The sequence below is a fragment of the Lithobates pipiens genome, unplaced genomic scaffold, assembly GCF_037356315.1.
Source record: "Lithobates pipiens isolate NorthernLeopardFrog02 unplaced genomic scaffold, aLitPip1_a1.2 Scaffold_1, whole genome shotgun sequence".
Classification (NCBI taxonomy): Eukaryota; Metazoa; Chordata; class Amphibia; order Anura; family Ranidae; genus Lithobates; species Lithobates pipiens.
Window position 1 is genome coordinate 179,764,800 of NW_027507685.1, and position 12,609 is coordinate 179,777,408.

Genomic DNA, 12,609 nt, shown 5'->3' on the forward strand with positions numbered 1-12,609 from the left:
CTCCTCCATTGGAATGCTGTGCTGTGTGCAGGGAGTCACCTGTGAGGTCACTAGTTACTAGACGCCAGGCAGCTCTAGCAACCAGTGGCCAGTAAGGCTCAGGTGGAGGTGGGCACGGAGCCAGCGCTATGTCCAGGTTTGCTGGCTCTGTCAGTTTCATTCCGAGACACTGTACTGTCCCGGAATGAAGGTGTCCGGGATAATCCCAGATCATTGGAGTGACGGACGTGACCCTGATTGGGCCCCGTGTGCGGCTGGGGCCCCTTGGCAGTGCCCAGGAGTGCCCGCTTGATAAGATGGCCCTGATGGCTACCTGGAGATGATCTTTACACAGAATGTGTACAGAACATCCCCCGGAAACATCATTTCCTGCTTGTGGGATTGGCTTACTGATTTTCCCGGCAACAAAAATGTCATTTTTGATGAGATACTCCCCATTGGAAATCATGTCTAAAGAGATGCAGACCCTGCAATTTTCCTCATTAGTGCACTGCAGGTGCAGCAGCTGGTTGATAATTAAGAAATGACTCCCATTAGATTACCTCACCACATGGACACAGAACAAACACACAGAGATTTCTTCAGAACAAAAAGTAACAAAGTTTGTTAGAATTCTTGTAATGTACAAAGATCACCCAGAGGGGAATGTTTTTTTCTCAACAAAAGTGGAGTTACTCTTTAATCAATACCAATTTAAGGCCCCATTCACATTGGCGCTTACACCCATAGTCCATGAATGGGCCTCGCATTGGAACTGCCAGGAGCTGTGTGCAAGGCAGCCCCTTTATATCTATAGGAGTGCAGCAGCTGCATGGATACAGTTTCTTGGCCCAATTTGACAATTGTTCAGCTGTGGGTGAGAGTCCTCAAATGCACACTGTATGCAGTCAGGGCTGCTCACCTTCACCTGCACTGTCAAACAGATGAGCAGCTGTGCTTGTGCATTCATGGAGAACAGGTGTACTCCATTCCCATTTCAGTGAGCCTGTTACATGTTTTTTTAGAATAAGTGACTTTGTGAAGGTTTGTTCATTTTTTATGCAATGTTTTCCCCTGTATTCCCAAACTTTTCTTTTTATTTAACTTTTTTATTTTTCCAGACATTTTGGGGCAAATTCTTAATAAACAGTTTTTTCCCAATCATTTTTTAATATTGGAGAAAAGCAAATGTTATGTTATTTACTTAATCTACCATTACAATTTTTATCAGTTAAACTCAATTTCCTTGTGAATGAATATTCTAATTGAATATCTACAGGCAAACAGCAGAGTAGTTTAATTCTAGACATTTGGCAGTGGCCAGAATTGAGATTTGCAGAAAATGAGGAAGAAAATTTATGGGCAGAAAGCTTAGAAAAAATAGCCAGCTACTGAATATCATTATCTTCAGTATAATAAATTAGCAAACTTGGTTTAATTAAAATTTATATATTCATGGATGGAATTAATTCTCTGTCCCTCACTGAAAAATATGTAGCAAAGCAACACATTATCAACTCAGATAACATATTAAACACACAACAATTTTGATAATGGAAACCCTAGAGTCATTGTAATAGCTGTCCTTTCCCTAGTGTCCTATGTGCAGTAGGTATTGCTACATTTATATCAGAGCCTAAGCCACTGCAGATACAGGAAATTGAATATCACACTCTCATAGGATACAATTTCAGAGCTTTCATTTCATTGGGTCACTTGTATAAAATGTAATTTTCCTATGATAAGTTAGAAAAGTAAATGGAAGTAAAAGCAGTACAAACCTAGGAAATGCAAACTATACAGAGATTACCTCGAGTGAAAATTACATGTCAATAAATAATAAATACATAACAAATCCAGAGATGTAATCAGCTGAAGTCAATGCAAATTTGTAATTATACAATGTAAAAATCAAGCCCCTCTTACCTCTTTATCGGTACTTTAGATTGCCCCATTAGGTATTTGGAAGGTTTAAGTAGAAGCTACACTATTACATGAAAAATTACAGAATGCAAGCTGCTCTAATGTTTAGACATGTGATTTTCATCTAAGACATCTGCTTTTACATTTCTTTAATCATATGCTCAGATTGCATTGCTTAGGGTTATCACAGGTTTACGTTAACACCCTGTCTGGTGTCCATGTGAAATTATTTAAATTATTTGAAACAATCATGTCTCTCACCCTGTATATGGGTAATTAGCAAACATAAAAGAGTAAAAAAATCTTTGTTCTGCGTTCAGTAAAAATACCTCAACCTCCTGCTCATTTACATTTTTCTTAATCTCAAACATTCAGAATAGCGAGAACTTAATAAATTAGGTCAAACAGAAGTCATTACAATCACTTTGTTAACAACAGACAGGCAAATGCACAAAGCCCCTTAGATTTGTGTCCACAAATTAAAAGGCAGATTTGTTGTATACAAAATCACAGCCAACACTGCATTTGTGCTATTTTGTCCTTCATCATGAACCTTGTTGCTTACTGTTCTTATAGTTGTCCATGTGCTCTGTAACCACAAGATGGCAGTGTATAGTTTGTTTTAATTTAGCATGAAAAGAACAAGCCTGTATAAAATCACAAGCATGGTAACATTGGCAAAGGCTATATGCTACTTCATCAAGGCAAGATATTTCCACATATCCATAAATAAAATTGTGCTCAGCTTTATTCCACCTACAAAAGATTGACAAAGGTTTACAGTGTGTACCCATCACCTTCAGAAACGGTTTAATCTTTGCCTGACAACTGTGTGTGTTTGATGATTTACAAAGCTTCTAACATGTTATAGCTGTGAAATCTACAAGTAATGCTGGTTTGGAAAATTCACCCTGTGTTTTAAAAACCTATATATCCTCAAAATTGAGAACAAAAATAACCATAAAGGTAACAACATGTTTATATGGAGAGAGTAACCAAAAAACTGGAACTGAAGTCCACCCAGAACCAATGTTCCAGCTATTGGTGCATTGTAGTGAGTGGATTCTCCCACTGGCATCATATCTCTTTTAGCTTTCAGAGTTTTCAGCTGCAGGATTTCACCAAAGTATCCATCTCTGCTATCCCCAACTTTAAGTATGATTTCTAATGCTACAGTAGGAAGAATTTCATCTTTTCTATGGCATTTTGTAATATAACCTGTAAAACACTGCAAAACAAATACAAAAAAAAAACCTAAGAAAAAATGTATTAAATGTTTGCCTCCCCTAGTGTCTTCCTGCACCTAGGCAAGAGTGCCATCATACGCCTTCTGGCATGATCTTTGGGAATGCCCAAATCTTTCGTGAGAAAACATGCTCATGTATTGTCTTTGAGCCTCATCTCATAAGATTTATACTACTTAGAATTCCCCAGGATCTTGTCTGGAGTAGTATGACTGCACCTCATGCTTTATAGAAGCATGCAAAAAAGGTGTAAGCTATTTTTTTGGCTATTTTTTTTTTTTTTTTTTGCAGCAGCATTTTGGCATGGGAGGATCAACATTAATAAGTGAACCTTGCTTGTGATACAAGGTCTGCCATTTTATTTTTCCAGTGACAGGCTCATATTAAAAAGGAACACTCTTACAAGAACTGTAGCAGGTAGAAGGACCTGGGAGTTAATGTGCTGAGACCTTGCCACTGGAATTCCGTCTTGATGTAAGCTGGTGGGCAAGTTAGCCTTCTGACATTTACCACACAATAATATCAGTTCAGGGTGGACTGATAATTTACAGGTGGAATTTGTAACAGTGTTGAAGATTGGAACAAAGATAGTCATTGAGATCTGATTTGGTAAAGGGGTTCTGAGGAATGTTAGTTGCTCAGACTGTAGTGACAGAGAGCAAGGGATTGTAAACCCGCTTTCCATCAGCTGAGCGTGTTCCATGAGCCAGCATTTCTTGAATTGTAATCCAGTTGTCCAAGATTTTCTTGTTGCGTTTTTTCATGGTTTTGCGGTGGCTAAGTGCAATGATGCTCATTTCGCCCTTGCCTTCTGCACCTTGCTGCTGCTGTTGCTCACGTAGGCAGTCCAGTCTGCTTTGCATCATGAATTCTCTCCTCTTTCTTTGCTCCCGAGCTCTCATTAGGTGCCTTTTTCTGTCTTCCTTGCTCCAGTAACGTCCCATTTTCATCTCACTCACAGCATCATCATCAGTGGTCATCCCACTGCGCTCCTCTTTGATTTTCATGGCTCTTGCTTTTAGAAGGCGGTCTCTTACAGGGCGTTTAGCTACATAACGTGTGCCATCACTCCTTATTTTTACTTTCCACTCCATTCTTGGTTCAGCTTGGGATTGAGTGCCTTGTGATGCTCCCATATTCTTTCCACATGTGGGATCTACATCCAACTCATCTAAACTTCTTGGCTGGGCCAACTGTAGGCAGCTTCGATAACGTTCCCCTCCCTGGGAGCGGTGATGTCTGCTCAGGTATGGACTACTCTCACGGTTTCCCCTTTCAAGCTCATTTGCTGGTTTTGATCCTCTTCTTAACCTGTCTTCTGTTGGGGGCCTTCCATCGCGACACAAAGATCTAAATTTGGATGGCACTGGCTCTGGACTACCAGGGTATGAAGGTACATTTTTGCCATGTCCTCTGTTTAAATTACTGTTAGAGGGAAGGCTTTCTGTTGCTTTGCAAAATGCTCCTGAAGGATCATTGTTTCTCCTCAAGGGGCTGTCCAAAGGTAATGGTGGCTCCATCATAAGAGGAGTGCTCCTGCAGCTCTCCCCAGTGTTATATGCGCTGGTACTGTCCTTGTCTGATCTCTCTGGTAATTCAGTGATGTCTGGAAGCTTGGTAGAACTTTCATTGTTTGCACTACCCCCGCCTACAAAGCCATACAAACTTTCCTCCTCCTCAAGAAGCCAAGCCTTCATGCAACGTTCACGTAGTTGTTGCATCTTTTGTGCACGCAAAACATTGCGAAACTTAAATTCCAAATGTCTCAACTCCTCTTCCAGAACTGCCATTTCCCGTAGGACACTTTCATTGCGATTTACATCCAATCCGCCCTGTCGTGACGCATAGAGGAAGGCTGGTCCATTACCATTCTCCATGTGACATGTAATTTCAAGCAGTTCTCTATATCTCTCATACTCTTCATCCGTGAATCCTGCACCTGGAGGAAGAACTTCATTGTAAGGGGCTAACCCATCAGCTGCAAGCAGGGAGTCCAAACTATGATGAAATTCACGACACTGAAGAGGATGCTGGTTATCTCCTCGCAAGAAACGCAAACGGCGCTGGCTGCCTGGTGTATTTGCACTGCTTGTTTGTTCGTCTCCCAAAAGGTCATGTTCCGAGCTTTCATCATTGCGAGTGCTCTCATCTGTTCGCCCAACTCCGCTATCCAGCTCTTGACTGCGACTTAGGCCTGGAGTGTGTGGAAACGTATGAGGGGATTTAGGACTTGCTTCTGCATCCTCATTCTCTACCTATAAATCAAAAACAACCCATCTTAATTCTGAGAGAAAAAAAAACAGGAGATATGAAATACAGTATACAAAACAAATCAATTTAAGGGTTTTCTTAAAAAGGTGTTTCATGGGAAATTCTGTCTGCTTTTGACCCCTTAAAATACAGGGGACCCTGCAAGCCAATTTATAAAAATATTGGTTACTGTGTATGCATATGACATTTTTTTTTAGTTTTACATATAGTGTGGTAGAGTAAGACCCTCTGGCAAGCTCTCATTGCCATGTATCTGCCGGGGTGATTTCCCCTATTTGTCCTACTGGTTGCTATGACAGAAAGTGAGGGCAGATCTTAAAATTTAGATTTGTCACCAAAGCAAGAGTTAAGGTAAACCTTCTAATGTACAGAAATATTCTGGTGTCCGAGGGAATTCCTGTCATTTTGAGGAAACGTGTTCTCATTTCCTGTTGCATGAAATCTCACCAGGTCATAGACAGTAAAAATCCCCATCTTTGTGTCACTTCCCTATCTAGAACAAAAGTTCATACACTTTATACAACTATGCTGATCAGTTATTGTTATAGCAGCCTAATTAGTTGCTAATGTTAAACCTAAACAGGGCCCCTGTTAATTTACATGTTGATACTCCCTTACTGATGACTTATTTACAATACACAAAAAAAAGTATTTTAGCATCTGATTATGGTACTTTGAAATAATAATTGGCCCTGTTTCCAGAAAGAAAGGTGGACGTATGTACCATAGTGAGAAAAATTGCTCCTGCTCTCAACGACTTTTGAACTAGCTGCAACAATGCAAAATAAAGGGACTGGGCCCTGGTGTGAAGTTTGTGGAATTTCATGTCACAAATGCAAATGTATGGAAAGACTTCCAACATTTATAATTTGATCAAGAAAGATGCTCCATTATGAAAGTCAAGAGCCGTTATAGCTCAGGAGTTAGGGGAGACTGATATATATGAAGTGCCCTGTGACAAGGTTAAGAGGAGCCTGAGTCAGGGCCAGATTAAGAACAAACAGCGCCCTAGTCAGGGAGACAGTATTGTGTCCTTCCGTTCAACATCTGTCCTCAGTGTTTGAGTCATGGGCATGTTGAGAATTAGCTTTGAAGAGCTCAAGAATTTAAATTACTAAAGCCTTATACACATGAGCCGAGGTCGGCCAATTCAGCAGCAACGTCTGACTTTCAGCTCCTGTGTACAGCTGTCTGTTCTACAAAAGCTCGTCTCATGGCCAGCTTCTGTCAAATGGGCATGCTGGAAAATAAGCATTCAACTCGCATCTGATCAGCACTGACAGCCAATGGCTGCCATCACTGATCAGTGTGTTCTGGCAGGGGGAGTCCCACTGTCAGAAAACAGGCACAGCAGGGAAGATCGCTGCACTAACATAGCTTGTCTTTGTTTTTTTCTTCAGTCTGCTGGGTTTAACAAAAAAACCTCTAGTGTGCGCCAGGCTTAAGAAAGACATTACCTAAGCCAGTTTGTTTCATGCATGGCGACCAATATTATGTTCCTTAATTTTTTCCCTGTGCCAACGAATAATAAAATAGACCCAAAGACTACAGACTGCCAGAGTGAATTGTCTTTTCAGATGCATTGATAAAAAGAAATATTTGAATACTTTCAAACCATTAATCTTAAAGTGGTTGTAAACCTGTGATTGTGACTTTTATCTATAGGTAAGCCTAGAATAAGGCTTACCTATAAGTAGTGGAAATATTGCCTAAACGTGCACCGTTTAGAAGATTTTTGTTGTACACTGCACCAATGTCATCGTTGCATGCGCTGCCGAGAAACGGCCCTCCGAGCCGTTTCTTCACTCGGTAGTGCCATGACTAATGGCTCCCACTCACATGGGTCACACGGCTCCGGACAGTCACAGAGCCGGAGTTCGCAGCCCCCGAAGGAAGAGGGGCGAAGATGTATGCGGCCACCAGCGGGCACAGTGAGGGCTTCGTTTGCAGGTAAGTGCCACATAATAGGCTAGTATGCGATGCATACTAGCCCATTATGCTTTTACTTTGCAGGGGAACAAAGAGGAAGTAAAACCCATCAGGGTTTACTTCCTCTTTAAAGCTCGTCTACACTTTCCAAAATGTCTTGATTCTGATCATTCATAAAATTCGGATATTTCCTCATATGCTGTGTCACAGGCCATATGAGTTAAAATAAAATGATGGCCTTCAAATTATTCTAACTTTGATTTGATGGGCTATGACAACTAACTTATTTCCAATTTTGAGCATCACTGTTTTTCACTGATCACAATAGCAGACAATTTTAAGCCTTGAAAATTTTTATTTTTTAACAGTTACATCTTTATTTAACCTGTTTGTAATGACCTTGATGTACAAAAATGCTGTCCCAAGTTAGCTGGTGAATAATGTAAAAGTACTTTATCAGAGAACCAATGCATTTTTGTGTTTTGAAAAATGCCCCCTTCAAATATATAAAATATATAGTTACACAGTTACATAGTAGGTGAGGTTGAAAAAAAGACAAGTCCATCGTGTCCAACCTATGTGTGTGATTATACAGTGGTGTGAAAAAGTGTTTGCCCCCTTCCTCATTTCCTGTTCCTTTGCATGTTTGTCACACTTAAGTGTTTCGGAACATCAAACCAATTTAAACAATAGTCAAGGACAACACAAGTAAACACAAAATTCAATTTGTAAATTAAGGTGTTTATTATTAAAGGTGAAAAAAAATCCAAACCATCATGGCCCTGTGTGAAAAAGTGATTGCCCCCCTTGTTAAAACATACTATAACTGTGGTTGTCCACACCTGAGTTCAATTTCTATAGCCACACCCAGGCCTGATTATTGCCACACCTGTTCACAATCAAGGCATCACTTAAAAGGAGCTGCTTGACACAGTAAGGTCCACCAGAAGATCCTTAAAAGCTACACATCATGCCGAGACCCAAAGAAATTCAGGAACAATTGAGAAAGAATGTAATTGAGATCTATCAGTCTGGAAAGGGTTATAAAGCCATTTCCAAAGCTTTGGGAATCCAGCGAACCACAGTGAGAGCCATTATCCACAAATGGCGAAGACGTGGAACAGTGGTGAACCTTCCCAGGAGTGGCCGGCCGCCCAAAATTACTCCAAAAGCGCAGCGACGACTCATCCAAGAGGTCACAAAAGACCCCACAACAACGTCCAAGGAACTGCAGGCCTCACTTGCCTCAGTTAAGGTCAGCGTTCATGCCTCCACCATCAGGAAAAGACTGGGCAAAAATGGCCTGCATGGCAGAGTTCCAAGGAGAAAACCACTGCTGAGCAAAAAGAACATCAAAGCTCGTCTCAATTTCTCCACAACACATCTTGATGATCCCCAAGACTTTTGGGACAACATTCTGTGGACCGATGAGACAAAAGTGGAACTCTTTGGAAGGTGTGTGTCCAAGTATATCTGGTGTAGAAGGAACACTGCATTTCATAAAAAGAACATTATACCAACAGTAAAATATGGTGGTGGTAGTGTGATGGTCTGGGGCTGTTTTGCTGCTTCAGGACCTGGAAGACTTGCCGTGATAAAAGGAACTATGAATTCTGCTGTCTACCAAGAGATCCTGAAGGAGAATGTCCGACCATCTGTTCGTGTACTCAAGCTGAAACGAACTTGGGTTCTGCAGCAGGACAATGATCCTAAACACACCAGCAAGTCCACCACCGAATGGCTGAAGAAAAACAAAATGAAGACTTTGGAGTGGCCTAGCCAAAGTCCTGACCTGAATCCTATTGAGATGTTGTGGTATGACCTTAAAAAGGCCGTTCATGCTCGAAAACCCTCTAATGTAACTGAATTAGGACAATTCTGCAAAGATGAGTGGGCCAAAATTCCTCCAGGACGCTGTAAAAGCCTCATTGCACGTTATCGCAAACGCTTGGTTGCAGTTGTTGCTGCTAAGGGTGGCCCAACCAGTTATTAGGTTTAGGGGGCAATCACTTTTTCACACAGGGCCATGATGGTTTGGATTTTTTTTCACCTTTAATAATAAACACCTTCATTTACAAATCGCATTTTGTGTTTACTTGTGTTGTCCTTGACTATTGTTTAAATTGGTTTGATGTTCCGAAACACTTAAGTGTGACAAACATGCAAAGGAACAGGAAATGAGGAAGGGGGCAAACACTTTTTCACACCACTGTATGTCAGTATTATCTTGTATATCCCTGTATATCCCTGTACGTTGTGGTCGTTCAGGTGCTTATCTAATAGTTTTTTTTACACTATCGATGCCCCCACTGCCTGTGGAAGGGAATTACAGCAAAGAACCCTCTACATAGTTTAAGGTTAAACCTCTTTGTGGCCATGTGTTTTGTTTTAACTCCCTTCCGCGAAAACGTTTTATCCCTATTGTGGGGTCACAAGTACGGTATATGTAAATTGAAATCACAAAGAATAGATGCACACAAAGCCAGTGTGAAACTCCGCGCTAGAACCTAGGAATTGCTGAGTAGTGTATAAAGCCATGAATATTGTTATTAATTATATGCAAGAATGTCAATCCTTGAATGAAAGTCACTCCTGGTAAAAATGTCTAAGCCGACTTCCGGTTACGGCGCCACATGAGGAGGAGGTAAGCGGATTCAGCTCCCGCCGCATACCCCCTATTAATTGGCTACAAAGCAGCCATCCACCTCGGGGACCCATCCTGCTGTCTGGGGAAGACCTTGTGCCCTTGATGGACCGATTTGTAGAGCGGTCCGGACACCGATCACTAACCGCCACGATGTCCGCGACGGCGGACGCGGCCGAATCTTCGGCCAATATGGCGCTGGCACACAGCCTCACTGAGCCCTCGCAATCTTGTCCTCTGCTCCCAGGCGTGGAAGCGATTCCCTCAGCCGACATAGCCCAGGCGGTGGTAGCCTTACTGACGCCCACGCTGACATCCTCTATTGACTCAGCGATACAAAAGGCTATGGAACAATACCACAGCGAATTACAGGCCCAGGCGCAGCGTCTTACACAGGCTGAAGAGCGGATCCCCCTCATGGAGGATGACACCACTGCTCAGGCTGCTGCTCTTGCTCGCCTCACACGTTCTACCAGGGACTTATGGATTAAATTGTACGATTTTGAGAATCGGGCGAGGAGGAACAACTTAAGAATAGTAGGACTACCCGTATCTGTCTCCACAGGACAACTAATGGACCTCTGCATGGTGACTATCCCTGCTCAACTGGGCCTTTCTACCCCGTGCGTTGTGGAACGAGCGCACCACCTAGGCCAGCTCTCAGAACAGCGCAACAAGCCTAGAGCGGTCATTGCTAGATACTTGAACTACGCGGATAAACATGACATCCTGCAGAAGTTCCGCTCCCAACGCACCCTTACTGTTGATGGCGTTAACTTGCTTCTGTTCGTTGATTACTCGGCTGAAGTCATGAGACTGAGAAAAGAGTTTTCCCCAATCTGTGCCTCCCTCTTTAAGAACCATGTCAAGTTCACTTTGGCCTATCCGGCGATTCTGCACGTTACTTTTCCCAATGGCACCCGCCGCACTTTCAACTCACCTTCTGAAGCGGAACGATTTCTCAACTACCCCGCGGACATGGATACCACGAATGACCCCTTGACGAAGAGTCCCTCCGCTGGTCTGGCTACCGATACTCAGGCCCCCACTGCTACACAGCTGAGCCCTTCCAAACCACCATATAAGCGCAGTCGCTCCACCACCCAGCATCCACGTACTGAGCTCCGCTGAACTTGTCCTTTCATCCCTCCGGGTTCCCTGCCTGGATATTGGTAATGTTAGGAAGTACTTCCAATTACTGGTACTTTCTGCCACTGATCTTATTGTGCGGTCCTTCATGGGATGCTTGCCAATGAGACTGTGCCTACACACTGCTGTTTTGTTTTCTGTTTAACGTTTCTCTTTTATTTCTTCAATGCAGGGGCAATTGCCCTTATTGTCAAACCTGTTCATGATGTGTTGTTTTAGTTCCCGGTAATAGCCCGCCTAGTTCACCTACACGATTATTTGTCCCATTTTTGACATGCCGTTATCGTGCTGCCCCTCTAAAACTCTGAGGTCTTCGACCCCCTCTCCCACCCCCCCCAGTCCTCCCCCCCTCCCCCTCTGAGGTACTGATTTGTATTCTCTCCCCTCCTTTGCCCCCCCCTCCCTTCCCCCTCCCCGAGGATTATATTCAGCCTCTACCAGGGGGTGCGTGCACCCGCTGGGAGTCTTGTGCCTTAGATGCATCCCGTGTGGAAAAAGGTGAAGTGGGCTACGGCTACTTTATGGTGTATACACCAAAACTGTTATGTTGTAATACATGCTGTCTGGTTCTGTCCCCTTTTCTCTTCTCTTCTGTCTCCTGCTCTTGCTTTCCTTTCTTCTCTCCCCCCCTCTTGTACTTGGTTACCCTTAGAGGCTCCCCTACCTATGCGCACTCCCTGGATTTTTTCCATCTATCTCAGAATTGGTTTAATGGCTGTTTTGCCACCTATTACCGCCCCTGCTGATCCCTATGGCTGACGCCTCTAGAGACCAATTTAATGTAGTGTCATGGAATGTTAAGGGCCTTCGGTCACCTACCACATGCATAAAAGTTCTCCGTCATCTGAAACGGTTGAAGGCCGATGTGGCGCTCCTACAAGAGACCCACCTAACCGACGCAGATCTTTCACGCCTTCGCAAACTTTGGGTTGGCGAAGTTCTGGGTTCCCCGGCCGCAGGTCGCAAGGCGGGGGTGGCTATTCTGCTTCATAAACGCCTGCAGTATACCACCCGTAACGTTCGTATAGATTCGTGTGGTCGTATGATCACCCTGCACCTTACCCTGGCTTCTAAGGACATTGCTATAACTAACATATATGCGCCCCAACTCCCCCGACTCGTAGTTTTTCCAGGAACTCGGAGCCTGGATCTCCCAAGCGTCTGAAGCCCTCCACCTGATAGGTGGGGACTTCAACTCTGTTATGTGCCCTTCTGAGGATAGAACCTACCGAGACTCCCGTACACCTACACCCTCGGCCCTCACTGACACTGACGCCACCCCCCTTGCCCGTACGTTATCATCACTGAACTTCACTGATGTCTGGCGCTTGTCCCATCCTACGGAACGTGAATTCACTTTCTATTCACCCCCCCACAAGTCTTTTTCGCGTCTTGACTATGTCTTTGCGTCCCCGGCTCTCCTGCCGTTGGTGAGCGATCCTGACATCAAAGACATGGCCATCTCCGATC

The 12,609-nt window shown here is 43.4% G+C and overlaps 1 protein-coding gene across 2 annotated transcripts in view; it reads right to left on the reverse strand.

The window, feature by feature from the left end:
* Positions 1-1,662: 1,662 nt before the first annotated feature.
* Positions 1,663-12,609, reverse strand: part of PDZD4 (PDZ domain containing 4) — a 341,674-nt gene continuing 330,727 nt past the window's right edge. For both annotated transcript variants that reach the window (XM_077478976.1, XM_077478975.1), the window contains one exon: positions 1,663-5,401. In XM_077478976.1, the coding sequence (XP_077335102.1) occupies positions 3,785-5,401 (1,617 nt within the window). In that variant the 3' untranslated portion in view covers positions 1,663-3,784. The remainder of the gene's footprint in view (positions 5,402-12,609) is intronic.